Source organism: Gopherus flavomarginatus, chromosome 6 (genome assembly GCF_025201925.1).
Source record: "Gopherus flavomarginatus isolate rGopFla2 chromosome 6, rGopFla2.mat.asm, whole genome shotgun sequence".
NCBI lineage: Eukaryota > Metazoa > Chordata > Testudines > Testudinidae > Gopherus > Gopherus flavomarginatus.
Genome location: NC_066622.1, coordinates 47549030 through 47566655, shown reverse-complemented (window position 1 = coordinate 47566655; position 17626 = coordinate 47549030). Strand labels below are relative to the sequence as shown.

At 49.9% G+C, this 17626-nt stretch overlaps 1 protein-coding gene across 4 annotated transcripts in view; it reads left to right on the top strand.

Annotated features, from left to right (window-relative positions):
* The window catches only part of DNAH1 (dynein axonemal heavy chain 1), a 140762-nt gene that overhangs the window by 99998 nt on the left and 23138 nt on the right, over window positions 1-17626 (top strand). For 3 of the 4 annotated variants that reach the window (XM_050958623.1, XM_050958621.1, XM_050958624.1), the window contains 8 exons: window positions 2694-2885; window positions 8776-8943; window positions 11102-11293; window positions 11837-11968; window positions 12554-12679; window positions 14067-14186; window positions 16887-17036; window positions 17354-17514. In XM_050958623.1, coding sequence (XP_050814580.1) covers window positions 2694-2885; window positions 8776-8943; window positions 11102-11293; window positions 11837-11968; window positions 12554-12679; window positions 14067-14186; window positions 16887-17036; window positions 17354-17514 — 1241 coding nt within the window. The remainder of the gene's footprint in view (window positions 1-2693; window positions 2886-8775; window positions 8944-11101; window positions 11294-11836; window positions 11969-12553; window positions 12680-14066; window positions 14187-16886; window positions 17037-17353; window positions 17515-17626) is intronic. The other variant, XM_050958622.1, reaches the window with a different exon arrangement.

Genomic DNA, 17626 nt, shown 5'->3' with positions numbered 1-17626 from the left:
GTAGCTGCCTAGGCTCTCCAAGAGCTTGACTTCAGGACCCCCCGTGCTCTCCAATAGAATTATGTGGGCAGCTTCTGCTAGTCCCTTCACCATTTCCTGGCAGCTCTCATGACCATATAGGGCTTCCACACCCGCAGCCTCTGCTTTGGAGCGGTTGTCCTCTTCTGGCAAAGCTTTCTGGGGGAGCCCTGCCACTGTCTCCCTGACCAGCTCCTCCTGGGTCTCTACACTCACTTTGGGATCCACCTCACACTCATTGACACACCCCATGTTTTCTGGCAGCACAGTCTGAGCTAACCCTGCTGGGGCCTGAGTATCCGGCTTCGCTTGGGAGCTTCTCTGTCTCTTCACTCTCTGTAAGCCTGCCCCCTCAGCATCTGGAGCCTGAGTGGAGCCTGGCAGTGCTTTCTGGATGAATGCCACTAAAGCCCTTGTGGCCAGCTCCTCCAGCTCCATGTAGTGGCCCAGATCTGACTCAGACATCAGCACCAGAAGCCTCCCATTCCCAGCTTCCCTGTACCACTCCGCCAGCTGGTTTGCTGCCTTGCAGACCTGGCTCAGAACACTGTTGGTTTGAGAGTTCTCCATCTCTAAGTCCAGCTGGGCCTTCCTCAGCACCCGGCCCACCTTCCTTTCCTTGTCTGCCAAGTGGCATAGCTCCTGTTTCAAGCTAGCTGCACGGATCTGGAGCTTGTTGCGCCGTCGCAGCTGACAGGCACTATGGCTATGCAATGCCTGTGCCTCTCGCTCCAGTGCCTCTAGGGGCAAAGCCTCATCCTCTGACATGGCCCCCTTCAGCTGCGGGCATTGGCGGCAGGTTTGCAGCACCTGCTGTAGGGCTTCACCTTCCAGAATAGGCTTCCCTGAACTGAGCAGGGTCTGATAGGCTTCCACTTCCCCAGGACTCAGTACATTCTCCTCCCCCACGGTGTTACAGAACCACTCAAGGAACTGCTCTGTCTCGGGACAGTCAAAGAGCCAGTCAAAGTCCTTCTCGTGAAGGGCATCAGCCATGGGGTAGACAGTCTTCAGGGTCTCCACGAACTCCGCCCCTCTGTTGACCGTGTCCAATAAGAAGCCCCTGGAGCGTCTCCGGGTGAACATGGCAAGAGTAGTTAATGCTGAAAAACAACAACAACAAACTATGGCATATTTCTGTTGTCCCTGCCATGGAGGCACAACACTCCCACAGCTCTGCTCAGCAGCCACCAGATCTACCCTGTGCAGCACTCTCTGGCTCCAGCTCTGGGGAGGACACCAATCAGTCTCTTCTCCAGCTCTGAAGACAAAGCCCTAAGTTCAGGGCACACCTTCCAGCAAACCAACCCCCAGGGCAGCAAGAGATCAATAGGAAAACCCAGGGAGTCAAGCAGTGAACCCACCCTCACTGCCCACTGTCTCAGGCCTATTGGCTGAACCCATCTGAACACACCAGGTCTGTGGGGGATCCAGGGGTTTTCTAATGAAGGCAGATCATGTAGCTACTGTGCAGTAGCATTTACAGCCCTAAGGAAAGTGGAGAGATACCCATCCCAAAGGATCAAGGACAGGCTCCTGGTAATACTCACCAGCACTATGGTTCCTACTCAAATCTACCAGCACTTGAGGGCCTCACTTAAATGTGTATTTCCTCATCAATCATGCTGATTTCACCTGTAGCCATGAGAGCCCCCAACTCCCTCTCCGTGATCAGAAGCCACACCTGCTGGCTCAGGTGAGATGCTTTACCAATCACTGTATTCAGTAATAATTTTGCTCATGGCCTTAGCACTGAAAGAATGACAAAGCAGAAACCCCAAAGCCTGTAAGGCAGACTGTGTAACCTGAATAAAAAGGAGGGATAATTACCTAGGAGTAGGAAATCATAACATGCATGCTAAGGTTCTGATTAGGGATAGGCAGTAGTTACGTTATATCCCACCCCACACACCACTGAGATCACTAGCTAGTGATATCAGGTGCCCCCCATCGCTATTTTACAGAGTGTACAAATGACCAGTATGCATGGCATAAAATCTGCTTGTATGTTAAACACAAGTCAGCACATGGGTGAGAGATCCTGAGTTGGGGGAATGGCTATGGCAATGATACAGAGAATTCTGCCAAATAGAGACAATCAACTCTTACACTGCTGGGAATCAGCAAACCCAGATTTAAAGGGACATTGTAGAGTTCACCATCATGGGGGAAGTAGTGTCTGGCAATCTGAACAGAGAACTTGATATTTCCCTGGCTGTGGTACTGACCGGCTCTGTGGCCTTGTGCAAGTTTCTCCACCCCTCTACGTGCACTGTATGGAAGATTGTGGTAAGAAATTCCACTTTGGATAGTATATGACAATAATACAGGATTCAGTCCCTTCCCTGTGTCAATAGCTGGGCTGGGCAAACTGGTGTTCCCTAGTGCTAAGGGAAGGAGTTACATCTCTACATTGGTGCGGTGAAGGGACCCTCACCACCCCTGCGAAGAGGATCCTTCTGCAAACACAGGGACCATATAAACAGAGACCACCTTTTTAGGCCTACACACAAGGAGACAGACTTAAAGCTCCTAGTGCTTAATTGCTTAGCCCTTATGTGACGTCAGCACCATCTTTTTTGGCATGCAATAGTTGCCAATATGCAGTGCAGAAAATCAGGTTAAGGGCTGTGTTGACCCAGACCCCAACTTACAGGGACACTTATTTTTTCTAGGTGCGAGCTATGCAGAGACCTCCCCTTGGGGTGAAGATGGTGATTGAAGCTGTCTGTATTATGAAAGGAATCAAGCCCAAGAAAGTGGCTGGAGACAAGCCAGGCTCTAAGGTGGATGACTACTGGGAACCGGGCAAGGGCCTTCTTCAGGACCCAGGGAAATTCCTGGAAAGCCTGTTTAAATTTGATAAGGTAAGTAATGGCAGAAGGCAGAGGGATGGTCATGCAATTGGAACTCAGGGATCTGTCCACCCTTGAGTGCCCAAAAATGAGAGGGGATGTGCTAGGCCTACAGGTAATGAGCTGATGGTATTATGCCAGAAACGGATAATTGGAGCCAACTTTCAACCTAGAAGCCAGTAAGGGCAGTAAATTTAAGGAGTGTGAAGGGAAAGCTAGGGTACATGGCCTAGGGTGGGGATTCACTTTTGCTAGATAATCAGTAGTTCTTGCATGGTTTTGTTGTTTGATCACCTTGGGCAACAAGAAATTATTAAAAGCAGCAAAGAATCCTGTGGCACCTTATAGACTAACAGACGTTTTGGAGCATGAGCTTTCGTGGGTGAATACCCACTTCCTCAGATGCATGTAATGGAAATATCCAGGGGCAGGTATATATATGTGTGCTAGCAAGCAAGCTAGAGATAACGAGGTCAGTTCAATCAGGGAGGATGAGGCCCTGTTCTAGCAGTTGAGGTGTGAAAACCAAGAGAGGAGAAACTGGTTCTGTAATTGGCAAGCCATTCACAGTCTTTGTTCAATCCTGAGCTGATGGTGTCAAATTTGCAGATGAACTGAAGCTCAGCAGTTTCTCTTTGAAGTCTGGTCCTGAAGTTTTTTTTGCTGCAGGATGGCCACCTTAAGGTCTGCTATAGTGTGGCCAGGGAGGTTGAAGTGCTCTCCTACAGGTTTTTGTATATTGCCATTCCTAATGTCTGATTTGTGTCCATTTATCCTTTTCCGTAGAGACTGTCCAGTTTGGCCGATGTACATAGCAGAGGGGCATTGCTGGCATATGATGGCGTATATTACATTGGTGGATGTGCAGGTGAATGAACCAGTGATGGTGTGGCTGATCTGGTTAGGTCCTGTGATGGTGTCGCTGGTGTAGATATGTGGGCAGAGTTGGCATCGAGGTTTGTTGCATGGATTGGTTCCTGAGCTAGAGTTATTATGGTGTGGTGTGCAGTTACTGGTGAGAATATGTTTCAGGTTGGCAGGTTGTCTGTGGGCAAGGATTGGCCTGCCACCCAAGGCCTGTGAAAGTGTGGGATCATTATCCAGGATGGGTTGTAGATCCTTGATGATGCGTTGGAGGGGTTTTAGCTGAGGGCTGTATGTGATGGCCAGTGGAGTCCTGTTGGTTTCTCTCTTGGGTTTGTCTTGCAGTAGGAGGCTTCTGGGTACACGTCTGGCTCTGTTGATCTGTTTCCTTATTTCCTCGTGCGGGTATTGTAGTTTTGAGAATGCTTGGTGGAGATTTTGTAGGTGTTGGTCTCTGTCTGAGGGGTTAGAGCAGATGCGGTTGTACCTCAGTGCTTGGCTGTAGACAATGGATCGTGTGATGTGCCCGGGATGGAAGCTGGAGGCATGAAGGTAGGCATAGCGGTCGGTGGGTTTTCGATATAGGGTGGTGTTAATGTGACCATCACTTATTTGCACCGTGGTGTCAAGAAAGTGGACCTCCCGTGTAGATTGGTCCAGGCTGAGGTTGATGGTGGGGTGGAAGCTGTTGAAATCATGGTGGAATTTTTCCAGAGTCTCCTTCCCATGGGTCCAGATGATGAAGATGTCATCAATGTAGCGTAGATAGAGAAGGGGTGTGAGTGGACGAGAGCTGAGGAAGCGTTGTTCCAGGTCGGCCATGAAGATATTGGCATATTGTGGGGCCATGCGGGTGCCCATAGCAGTGCCACTGATCTGGAGATATATATTGTCATCAAATTTGAAATAGTTGTGTGTAAGTATAAAGGCACAGAGCTCAGCAGCCAGTTGTGCTGTGGCATCATCGGGGACAGTGTTCCGGGTTTGTGGATCTTGGGTAGTAATCCTGGACGCCCCATCATCTCGGGCATTGGCACTCTCACTGAAGGACTATCTGGATATATGGACTCTCTACTCAGACCCTATGCCACCAGCACTCCCAGCTATCTCCGTGACACCACTGATTTCCTGAGGAAACTACAATGCATTGGTGACCTCCCAGAAAACACCATCCTAGCCACCATGGATGTAGAGGCTCTCTACACAAACATCCCACACACAGATGGAATACAAGCTGTCAGGAACACTGTCCCTGATGATGCCACAGCACAACTGGCTGCTGAGCTCTGTGCCTTTATACTTACACACAACTATTTCAAATTTGATGACAATATATATCTCCAGATCAGTGGCACTGCTATGGGCACCCGCATGGCCCCACAATATGCCAATATCTTCATGGCCGACCTGGAACAACGCTTCCTCAGCTCTCGTCCACTCACACCCCTTCTCTATCTACGCTACATTGATGACATCTTCATCATCTGGACCCATGGGAAGGAGACTCTGGAAAAATTCCACCATGATTTCAACAGCTTCCTCCCCACCATCAACCTCAGCCTGGACCAATCTACACGGGAGGTCCACTTTCTTGACACCACGGTGCAAATAAGTGATGGTCACATTAACACCACCCTATATCGAAAACCCACCGACCGCTATGCCTACCTTCATGCCTCCAGCTTCCATCCCGGGCACATCACACGATCCATTGTCTACAGCCAAGCACTGAGGTACAACCGCATCTGCTCTAACCCCTCAGACAGAGACCAACACCTACAAAATCTCCACCAAGCATTCTCAAAACTACAATACCCGCACGAGGAAATAAGGAAACAGATCAACAGAGCCAGACGTGTACCCAGAAGCCTCCTACTGCAAGACAAACCCAAGAGAGAAACCAACAGGACTCCACTGGCCATCACATACAGCCCTCAGCTAAAACCCCTCCAACGCATCATCAAGGATCTACAACCCATCCTGGATAATGATCCCACACTTTCACAGGCCTTGGGTGGCAGGCCAATCCTTGCCCACAGACAACCTGCCAACCTGAAACATATTCTCACCAGTAACTGCACACCACACCATAATAACTCTAGCTCAGGAACCAATCCATGCAACAAACCTCGATGCCAACTCTGCCCACATATCTACACCAGCGACACCATCACAGGACCTAACCAGATCAGCCACACCATCACTGGTTCATTCACCTGCACATCCACCAATGTAATATACGCCATCATATGCCAGCAATGCCCCTCTGCTATGTACATCGGCCAAACTGGACAGTCTCTACGGAAAAGGATAAATGGACACAAATCAGACATTAGGAATGGCAATATACAAAAACCTGTAGGAGAGCACTTCAACCTCCCTGGCCACACTATAGCAGACCTTAAGGTGGCCATCCTGCAGCAAAAAAACTTCAGGACCAGACTTCAAAGAGAAACTGCTGAGCTTCAGTTCATCTGCAAATTTGACACCATCAGCTCAGGATTGAACAAAGACTGTGAATGGCTTGCCAATTACAGAACCAGTTTCTCCTCTCTTGGTTTTCACACCTCAACTGCTAGAACAGGGCCTCATCCTCCCTGATTGAACTGACCTCGTTATCTCTAGCTTGCTTGCTAGCACACATATATATACCTGCCCCTGGATATTTCCATTACATGCATCTGAGGAAGTGGGTATTCACCCACGAAAGCTCATGCTCCAAAACGTCTGTTAGTCTATAAGGTGCCACAGGATTCTTTGCTGCTTTTACAGATCCAGACTAACACGGCTACCCTCTGATATAAGAAATTATTAAAGACACAATAAATTTCCCCCTTCTGATTCTCTCCTTGCCTTGCTCAGGAGCAGTGTTGGAGCACACACAACTGCAGTTCTAAAAGGTGGTTCCCTAGTCTTGCACAAGGAGATTATAGCGATGCAGCACTCACCATGCAGTGCCTCCTGCATGTCATCCAAGGAATTAGCTCATCCAGCCTTTGGGGCACCCTCTGCAGTCCAATGTCCCGCTTGTCGCTGGCCCCTGTGTCCCTCCCAGACCCCAGTGCCCCTTTAGCTTGGGTGCTGCCTCCTGGCAGTACCCCCACTCTCTGGGCTCCCCTCCCAGTGGAATCCCCACCCTGCCTCAGTGTTCACTGCTAGTCCTCATCTAGCCCCAGCACACTGGGGCAGACTGCAGTCTATAAACCACTCATCATCAGTAAGGGGGGTTTAAACCTGCTGCCTCCACCTACCCCTGGGCTGCACCCCTGCAACTCCAGTACCTATTTGGCCTTAGGCAAGGCCTGCAGCATGGGGATTTTCCAGGCTGGAGTTCCCCGGCTCCCTTGCCCTATTCCCCAGCACTGCTCTACTCCAGTACCTTTCAGTTCCCAGACAGCTGGGTCATCCCCTCTCTACCACTAGAGAGGGACTACTTGTGCTCCTGGCTCACAGTCTTTTATATGGACAGCTGTGCCTGATTGGGGCGAGGCCTGGCTGTGGCTGCTTCCCCACTCAGCCCAGCTTTTACCCTACCACAGCCATCTCCCAGGGCTGTTTTAAGCCCTGCAGGGCAGGAGCGAGTGACCACCCCGCTACAGAGATGAACAACGGGCGTGTACTTGGCGCGGTTTACCCCTGTCCCGGACACCTGCCCCTTCTGCGGCGTGAGGGAGACCCTGGCGCACGTTTACTTAGAGTGCGCCAGGTTGCAGCCCCTACACCGGCTCCTCATTGCCATCCTCTTACGTTTCTGGTTGCACTTTTCCCCTCACCTCCTTCTGTACGCACTCCCTATCCGTGGCCCCACGAAGTCCCGGGACCTCCTGGTCAATCTCCTCCTCGCCCTGGCAAAAAAGGCCATCCACGTGACCAGGGAGGGGAGGTTGGCCGATGGAGACTCCGGTGACTGTGGGGCTTGCTTCCGCTCCATGGTCCGATCACGCATCCGGGCGGAGTTCCTCTGGGCGGCGTCCACTGGCTCCCTTGACGCCTTCGAGGAGCAGTGGGCGCTATCCGGGGTTCTCTGCTCGGTGTCCCCGTCAGGTTCCCTCCTTCTGACCCTTTGACCTCACTCCTGTCCCTGTTCTTTTATTAGTTGTCCCCCAAACTCAGTGGGTTCTGTGGCCCTGTGGTTCCTCCCCTTAGGCTGGGAGAGGATCCTTTAGCAGTGGGCGGGCTTTGCCCGCCCACTTCCCAGACATCCAATAGATACAGAGATGAACAAGTAGCCATCATGCCTCTGTGCTGCAACAGTTTATTTTGTAAAACTCTTTAAGTGTCAGCAACACAGAAGCATAACTGTCTAGTCCAGAGCTCAGTGGCTGCAGTGCTTGGGAAGTCCAGGCTCACAAGCAGCCTTAGATCTCTCACTACATAGCAAGTGGAGCAGAGATTCCATAGCTTTCTTGGGGCCTAGCAGGAGGACGATTATCTGCTCATTACCCCCAGGTCTCTGGTTAGCTGGTTCAGTCAGCCTCAGTGACATAATAGGAGTCCATGTGTTCCTTCTGGTGAGACGATAACTGTAGCACTTGTTGTGGTCTGACAGGAATAGGGGAGTCAGAGGCTGAAGAGGACTATGTCTGAGGATATGGGAGATGCTTGCAGCCCTGTTTGAACTGGCCTGCATTTAGTACCCGACATAGCAAGGAAAGACATTCACTTACAGGGCTTGTGACCAGGACTAAGATAACACAAAGATAAAGAGAAACACAATTATTTTAGGCAGATTTTCCTGTTCTACAAAAACCTGCTTAACCACAAGATTATTTTTCGGCAGCCCCAAAGACTACCAGAGGGAATGAATAAACAGAGACTGATTCACCTTCGTCTCAATAATAAGTGAGGGAAGGGCACCAGCATGGAAAGAGGGGCAGCACGCACACTGTTCCATACAACAGCAGCATGGGATTTCACACTGCCATGCTCATAGCACTCTAAGCCCTTCACTCTCTCACTGCGAGATCTCCCACTGGTCCCTTAATGCTCTCAGCCCTTTGCTCACCATCTCTCATCCCCACCCCATCATTCCTTCCAGGACAACATTGCAGATACAGTAATTAAAGCCATCCAGCCGTATATTGACAACGAGGAGTTTCAACCAGCAGCCATAGCCAAAGTGTCCAAAGCCTGCACCTCCATCTGCCAGTGGGTGCGCGCCATGCACAAATACCACTTTGTGGCCAAAGGAGTGGAACCAAAGCGGGTAAGAGCAGTGCTTGTGTGTGACGCACTGGGGTACATGGCACCTGGTGAGCCTGGAATAAGGGCTTGCCTACATTTACAGCACGGCACCCCTGCTGCTGTGCTGCTGTAGAGTGTAGTGAAGATGCTACTTATGCTGATAGGTGGAGGTACTCCACCTCCCTGAGCGGCGGTAGCTGTGTTGACAGGAGAAGCCCTCTGATCCACATAGCACTATCTACACCAGCATTTAGATCAGTAAATCTGCATTGCTCAGGGGTGTGGCTTTTCCATTTAAGTAAATGGGACTTACAGCCATTCCTGATGGGAGGTCGTGAAAACTGCCAGCCACATGGGAGAGACCAGAGAGTACTTAAAAATGAACAGAACAGAGAGTCTGAGCCCAAGCACGAGGAACCAGGTATGAAATGTCAGCCAAGAACAGGCCCTCTGGAGGAATACAGCAATCCCAGCAAAATCCCTTATCCCGAACATCCCCAAAACTAATACTTTGACCAGTGCAAACTGTATTTAGAGAAGCTCCCCATATCCCACTTGTATTTTAACTTAATGCTCTCTACTGGGGGTGGGGGGCAGGGAGGAAGGGGAATGCAACCCAAGCCAGCTCCTCAGCTGAAAGTCAATCAACATGGCTCCACTGAAGTCAGAGCAGTGCTGATTTACACCCACTGAGGAGCTAGCCCCGGAATCCTGCTTTACTACTTGGCTTATGGGCTGCGGCAGCCATCTGGAGACTGAGCAGGTAGTTGGATGGGAATTGAAAAAAAGTGATAAAATCATTGCATCGCGGCACAAAGCTACTGCTCCATCCTCCTGTGATGGCAGCGAAGAACACCAGCGATCTCTCATTTGCTTGCCAAAATAATTACATGCCTAGGCCAGCTAGAGAGTTTGCAAGGTTACTCCAGAAACTTTGCCCTCCCCCACACTCCATCCAAAGTTCTACCCCTTTGGAAGTTGTCAAGTAATGATCCAAGAGCATCTGAGCTGGATCCTCAGCTGGTGTAGCTCTGCATAGCTCTGATTTACAGCAGCTGAGGAGCTGGCCCATGTCTCCCTCTAGCTGTAAGAACCAGCTGGTGGCTTTTTTCAGGGGTAAAGAGTTGATGTGGGTTTTGACTATTGCATTTTATGATTAAGTGTTTGGTGGCGAGGCAGACATTGCTCTGTGCCCACAGAGGGCCTACCTTCCCCTCCTGAGCACATGCACTTCTGGAAGGGGGGAAGGGCACAAGGCCCTTGTGTGATGTGGGGGAAATTTTAGCTGCTGTATTTGTCATTGGATTTTTTGTACAGAAGGTAAAATGTAAGTTTGTGGTTTAGAGACAATTGTGGTGTAGGAGGTTAAACTTTCATTCTAATCCTGGCTCAGAGAGCAATTCTTTTGTGAGCTTGGGCAAGTCACCACGTATCTGCTTCAGTTTCCCTATATATCAAGGGGCGATAATACTCACCTGTCTCTAGGGGATTTGAGGAGTGATTCGTTGATATTTGTGTAGTGTTTTGAACCGTTGTATTATTATTATGTTAGTTCCTGTGGAACATTATCATTTTCAAGCACCTGATTGCACTTAGAGAGGTCTTTGGTGCTGTGTTTCCTGGTTAGAGCTCCCCAAACGTCTATTTGTCAACATTGTGTATAGTCTGTTTTCTCTGCAGAGTCAGGATTTGGGGGATGGGATAACAGTAAGTAACAGTGCTTAACTCATGTCTGTGGCTGCTGTTACTAACAGCAAATCAGGTTCCTAGCAGCTAGTGGTTAATCTTGATAGACCTGACCCTGAAAGATACTGGGCCCCCAGCTATGTCCCCCAGTGGTTTCAGAGACACCTGGGAATGCTCAGCATCTTTGAACCTCAGGCTGTTTATTTGGGTGCCTAAACACTAAAGTAGGTTCTTAATGTTAAACACCCTATTAGCCCACGTGGCTTGGCCAAGGCAGTGATGAATTAAGCTATGGGTTGGATAAGCCAAGGCCCACGGTACCTTGGAGATGGGATAGTGGGAAAGCAGTAGCATTCAGGGGTGGGGCTGCTGAATTCTGACTGCATAGCATGAACAGCCTAGGTAGTTTCTCATGAATATAGTCCAGCTCTAAGCCCTCTACCTTGTGGTTAGAAGTCTGCTCTGGAGTTCCAATGCATCTTCTCTTTTCACAGCAAGCCTTGCGGGAGGCAGAAGAGGACCTGCAGGTCACTCAGAAGATCCTTGATGAAGCCAAGGACCGCCTGAGAGAAGTGGAGGATGGCATTGCGACCCTGCAGGCCAAGTATAGGAGCTGCATCGCCAAGAAGGAGGAACTGGAGATGAAGTGTGAGCTGTGTGAGCAGAGGCTGGGCCGGGCTGACAAGGTGAAGGACAGAGCCAAATTCCGACATCAATTCCATGGCAAACATGCTTTTGGCATATTCCTCACTAGTAATGAGACTTGCTGCTTGCGGGCTCATGGGGCTAACAATAAAGGTCTCATCTCTACAGGCTGCTTCTAATGGCATTTTCTGCCACACAGCTCATGCCAGTAACAGGATAGACCCACTGGGCCAGATCCTGGCCCCAACTGTGACCACTCAAAGGGGTTAGGAAGCTGGTTTAAACACTCAGCTGCCTGTTGCTCTGGCATGGGAGAATCCCTGGGTGACAAAGCTGCCTTCCAACACCTCCTGTCCCAGCCCCAGTGTGGAGGGTGTGCCTGAGATAGGCCAGGGGCATGACGAGAACGTCACTAAGCCCTGGCGATATGCAGCGCCTGGGGGGCCATTGTGGCTGATCCTAGTTTAAAAGAGTCATTGGAGCTGTGGCACAGCTAGGGCACCCCTCGTAGGGATGTGGGCCATAGGAATGGGGTTGTGCTATGAGAAAGCTGGCTGGTGATCTGGTGTGTGTGGTTATTCCAGTTAATTAATGGCCTGGCAGATGAGAAGGTGCGCTGGCAGGACACGGTCCAGAACCTGGATTATATGATCAACAATATCGCAGGAGATGTGCTGGTTTCAGCTGGCTTCGTGGCATACCTGGGCCCTTTCACAGTAAGCAGATAACAGGAGCTCTTTCTTGGAAGGAGCTGAGTACAGCTTTCCACCTCTCTTGATCCCAGGGTCTAGAATTCAGCCTCTCTTCTTTGTTGGTAGATCAGCTTCCAAAAGCTGAAGGGAAAAACAGATCACTGGGACAAATTCAGCTCTCAGTGATGCCAAGACAATTGCATTGAAGTTGAAAAGATTGTGCTAGTGTTACAGCACAGAACTTGGTCTGGTGCCCAAGAACTGTCAGGCTCACTTCAGTTATCCAATTCAGCTAGTAATCGGACTGCCTGTGGGGTTCCCAAAAGCATAGTCTCTATGTTTGGCCCTTAAAGAGGGAAGATTTCTGAGGCAATTTGAAGGATGTCACCACGAAGTCTAAACCCTATAGAGGCTGTGCCATGGAGCACGCATGCAGCAACCAGGCAAATGGATCTCAGGTTTCCCCTTGGTCTGTTAAAGAGGTTAGGCTGAGCCATGGAGCGGGATTTGAACATGAACAGCAGTCGGAAAGTTGATTTTAAAAGCAAATCACGCCAATGCATAGTTCACACTAGTGTCTGACTGATGGAGCGTTGCTTCTCTTGGCAGGGCCAATACCGCACAGCACTATGTGAGGACTGGTTAAAGAAACTGGAGGAACACGACGTCCCGCACACCAGGGAGCCAAACTTGATAAGCACTCTGGGAGACCCAGTGAAAATCAGATCATGGCAGGTATGTGGTGGATAAGAGCATTAATGCAAACTGATGTGTTGCATGATGCTAATCCATTCTGTGCAATGAAAACCAAAGGAAAATGCCAGGGACAACGCAAAGAATTTGGATAGCAGGGGCAGCCAGTTTCCTGGCACACGTGACCAAGGGAGAGATCCCAGAAAGGAGCAACCTGTACAGCTACTAAAAGGACAGGAGCATCCCAGCAAGTGATCCAGCAGGAGCAGCCAAAGGCCAGTTATGTAGGGCACTGATAAGAACAGCACAGCAGTAGCTAACACCATACTGTCTGACTGCTTGTACAGATAGCAAATATCTGGAAGAGGTTCCTCTCCCCAGGCAGACCTAGTATAATAAAAGGAAGAATCATCCCAGTCTTGGCCTGTGAATTAGCTGCACTGTGTAATGGGTTGCCTGTCTAGAACTATATGAATTCCCACCTATGCTACAGATTTCCCTGTGTTATAACATTGTAGAGCCCTGGCCACGTTCAAACAGCTTTGACTCTCTGTGGAGGAGACCAAGCCCTGTAACCACATATTATGGAACAAGGCTAAAGCCCTGGATGCAAATCCTGAGCTGCTCTCAGCAAGGCCAGTGCAAAAGTGACTTTAAGCCACATTTAATCTTGGCATCAGCCAGCTGCCAGGCTAGCTCCTGGCACATATTGGAGCAGCAGGAGGGCCATTCTACACTAAATGCCCATGCCATCAAGAAGCTGTTCTCGCTGGCAGGATAGTGACATAGGGATGGATAGGCCATGTCCCTTCTCCTTGACTCCCCACCTCATGCTCTACATTACCCAAAGATCCCCCTTCACAATGGGAATCTTCAAGAGGCTGGTTATGGTGACTTTAGAACTGTTTTGAGCAGTGTAAAGGAACTTTATTGTGGTGGAGGACCTGGCCCTGGTCTCTGCACGTCTGTAGCATAGCTCTATGTCATGGCATGGTTCCCTCCACTAAAGCAAGACCAGATCCTGTTTAAACACTGCTGGTGCTAGCAAGACTCTTAACGCAGCTTCCCTGATAGTGAGGAGAGGGCTTTTTGGTGAGAAGGATGTTTTAGAACCATGCTTGGGGATCTAGCCTAAAAAATGGTTTGGCTAGCACATTTCTCAAGAGAAGAATTACTGATTACAGAGAAGCATTGTTAGAACCTTGCTAGCTGCAATGGTGTTTAAGTGTGGTTGTAGTTGGCTAGGTTCTGAGTCCAGTGTGTATAAGATCCATGTGAGTTACTCAGATGTGTGTATCAGACGTTAATGTGCTGCGAGAGGGATAGCTCTGCAATTTATCAAACACTGAACTGTGGCAGAAAAGAATGCCTATGTTGTAAGACACAGTTGCTGTTAAACCATCTGATGTGCTTTTTCGGCTGTGATCAGATTGCTGGCTTGCCTAATGACACCCTGTCTGTGGAGAATGGAGTAATAACACAGTTTTCACAGCGCTGGACTCACTTCATAGACCCCCAGGGACAAGCCAACAAATGGATCAAGAACTTGGTAAGGGCTTCTGCCACTCTTGACAAGTGGGTAGCCAAGTTTGCTGGGATCCTTCCATTGTTCCAGCCTCAGGGTCAGAAGATTCCCAATGGTTCCTTCTATTTTTTTTCCCTTCCTCTCTCTTCCTTTCCTTCCTTTTACAATAGACCAGGGGTCGGCAATCTTTCAGAAGTGCTGTGCCGAGTCTTCATTTATTCACTCTAATTTAAGGCTTCACGTGCCGGTAATACATTTGAATGTTTTTTAGAAGGTCTCTCTATAAGTCTATAATATATAACCAAACTACTGTTATATGTAAAGTAAACAAGATTTTCAAAATGTTTCAGAAGCTTTATTTAAAATTAAATTAAAATGCAGATCTTATTAGTTTAGTGTGATCCTTGCCCTTGCTTTTCCTTGCTGAGTTTTCCAGTGTCTGGTGGCACCTATTTAGATACTTTAAGCTGCACGCAGGCTTCTGAGTGATCAGTTGATAACTGACTGGCAGGAGGTCAGCGGCTGGAACCCCAGATTGACAGCTGAGGTGAGTGGAGCTGGCATCTGGTAGGGCTGAGCCGGGCCAGAAGCCTGGACCCTGTCTGGCAGGGGGCCTGCGCTGGAACTCCAACTGGAAGCAAGGTGAGTGGGGCTGCGGGGACCCGGACTGGCAAGGGGCCAGCAGCCAGAACCCCAGAGTGGTGGCGGGCTGACCGCCACCGCTCTGGGGTTTCCACTATGGGCTCCTGCCAGCTGGGGTCTCAGCCTGCTGCCAGCCTGGGGTTCCTTCCCCCAGGACAGCAGTGGGTACTGAGTGGGGCTGCGGTGGGGGGGACCTGGCTGGCAAGGGACCAGCAGCGGGAACCCCAGAGTAGCAGCAGGCTGAGCAGCTCAGCCCGCCACTGCTCTGGGGTTTCCACCACCAGCTCCTTGCCAGCTGGGGTCTCAGCCCGCTGCCAGCCTGGGGTTCCTTCCCCCAGGCCAGCAGCTGACGCTGAGTGGGACTGGTGGCAGGACCCCGGCTGGCAGGCGCCGGTGGTGGAAACCCCAGAGCGGTGGCGGGCTGAGCTACTCAGCCCGCCCCCACTCTGGGGTTTCGGCTGCTGGCCCCTTTGCCAGCTGGGGTCTCAGCCTGCCACCAGCTTGGGGTTTCTTCCCCCAGACCAGCAGCAGATGCTGAGTGGGACCAGGCGGGACCCCAGCTGGTAAGGGGCCAGCGGCAGGAACCCCAGAGCGGCAGCGGGCTGAGGAGTTCAGCCCGCCCTGTGTGCCATGAAAAATTGGCTCACGTGCCACTTTTGGCACACATGCCGTAGGTTGCCGACCCCTGAAATAAACTCTGTTTGGAGTTGTGTATAGAGAGGCCTTAAATCCCTTGGGGGTAGGATTTTTGTAGTGAAGGGACAAGGAAAAAATCCACCACTGCAAAGCCTCACCCACCCCAGAGTCAGGCAGAATAGATGAGCTTTGCAGTTTGCCTTAAAGGTCCACAGATTCAGGCTACTTTCACTAAGGTGGGAGAAGAGTCCAGGGCCCTCACTGAGCACTCCTGTTGTTTTATACCAAGAGAGCTCAGCCTGAGACCAATTCCTGACCATAACTGTGGCAGGATAGCTCAGGGAGGAGAGAGGAAGTCTTCTTTGCAAGCTTTGAGAGGCAGTGTGGCCTAGTGACTAATGTACTGGACTGGGATGCAGGAGACCTGGCCTCTTGGGTGTCTTTCGGCAACTCACTTTAACCGCTCTGTGCCTCAGTTTCCCCCATCTGTAAAGTGGAGATAATGATACTGCCTCTTGTGTAAAGTGCTTTAAGATCTACTGATGAAAAGTGTATAAGAGCTAGGTATTATTACTAGAACCAAAGCACTCACCATGTCTTATGTTCGGCTGCCGAGACGCAGTTTGTTCTATATTATCTGCCTCCAGACTGCTGTACATGTGGAGTGTTTCCAGAGAGAGACACTGGTGCTTTAAAGCAGCATTAGCCCTCTAGTGCAGGGGTGGAGTGTGTTGGGGGGAAATTTAGCAACTTTCCTTACTGCTGCTGCTGCTCCTCTATTCCCTGGCGACTTCTGTATTCCCACCTGGCTACTCCTGCCTTGCAGGCTAGTCAGATCTTTGCGCCCTTAAGCACTGAAGGGTGAGGGATTCCACTAAAGTTGCAGCTATGAAAGTAGGAAGTCAGGAAATGCAAAACATACCCATATTACCTTGGCCACATTGCACTTAGTGGCATTTGCTACAAGGTCCTGATAGGTAACACAGACAAAGCCTTTGTACTTACTACTACTTTTTTTTTTTTTTTTTTTTTTTTTTTTTTGGTATTTGCAATCTTAATGTTGCAGTAGCACAGTTATTTGTTTAGGCCTGGTCTACACTGGGGGGCGAGCTAAGTCGGTCTAAGTTATTCAACTTGAGCTACGAAAATAGCGTAGCTGAAGTCAAAGTACTTAGAGCTACTTATCATAGTGTCTTCATTGCGGTAGGTCGACTGTTGCTGCTCCCCCGTCTACTCCGCCTACACTTCTCGCTCTGGTGGAGAGTTGAGGGGATAGCACTTGGTGGTCGATTTATCGTGTCTTCACCAGACATGATAAATTAACCCCCGGTGGATCGATTCCTCTGCCGTAAGGGTAGACATGCCCTAAAGTACATAAGCAGTTTGGCTCCCCTGCTTTGCCCACGCCTACACTCTAGACTCCCCTCTCACCATCTTGCCCTTCAGGAGAAGGAGAACGGTTTGGAGGTGGCTAAGCTGAGCGACCGGGACTTTCTGCGCAGCTTGGAGAACTCCATTCGCTTCGGGAAGCCGTTCCTGCTGGAGAACGTAGGGGAGGAACTGGATCCGGCTCTAGAGCCCGTCTTGCTGAAACAGGTTCTTCCCTGCTGTTTGTCTGACGAGATGAGCAGGAAGGCTGGCTGGCCTGGAGCTGGGGTGGGGTGGAGTGGGCTCTCCAGCACTGGCATGAAGAACGGCTTTGTCCTCCCTTAGTGAAGATGTGTCTAGTAAGGTTGAGATTTTGGATGCAAAGAATTTAGATGCTCAGTACAAATTAATGGAAATTGTGCCTCTAAATCTCCTAAATGGCTTTGAAAATCTTTATCTAGCCTCTTATGACAGGCTCTCAGCACATCTATGTTTTTTAAATGTAGACGTTCCAACTTGTGTTGTCCATGTCCTTCTCTTTATAGATTTATAAACAGCAAGGCAGCATGGTACTGAAGCTGGGAGATACGGTTATTCCATACCATGAGGACTTCAAGATGTACATCACCACCAATCTGCCCAATCCCCACTATACACCAGAGATTTCCACCAAGCTCACGCTGATTAACTTCACCCTCTCGCCCAGGTAACCGGTCACCCTTTGTACCAGTAGCCACTGAACAGTTGCCAATATTGGCCACTTTCCTGCTCCTGAGCTCTTGAAATCAAACTCAGCATGGAGTAAGTAAGGATGGTCC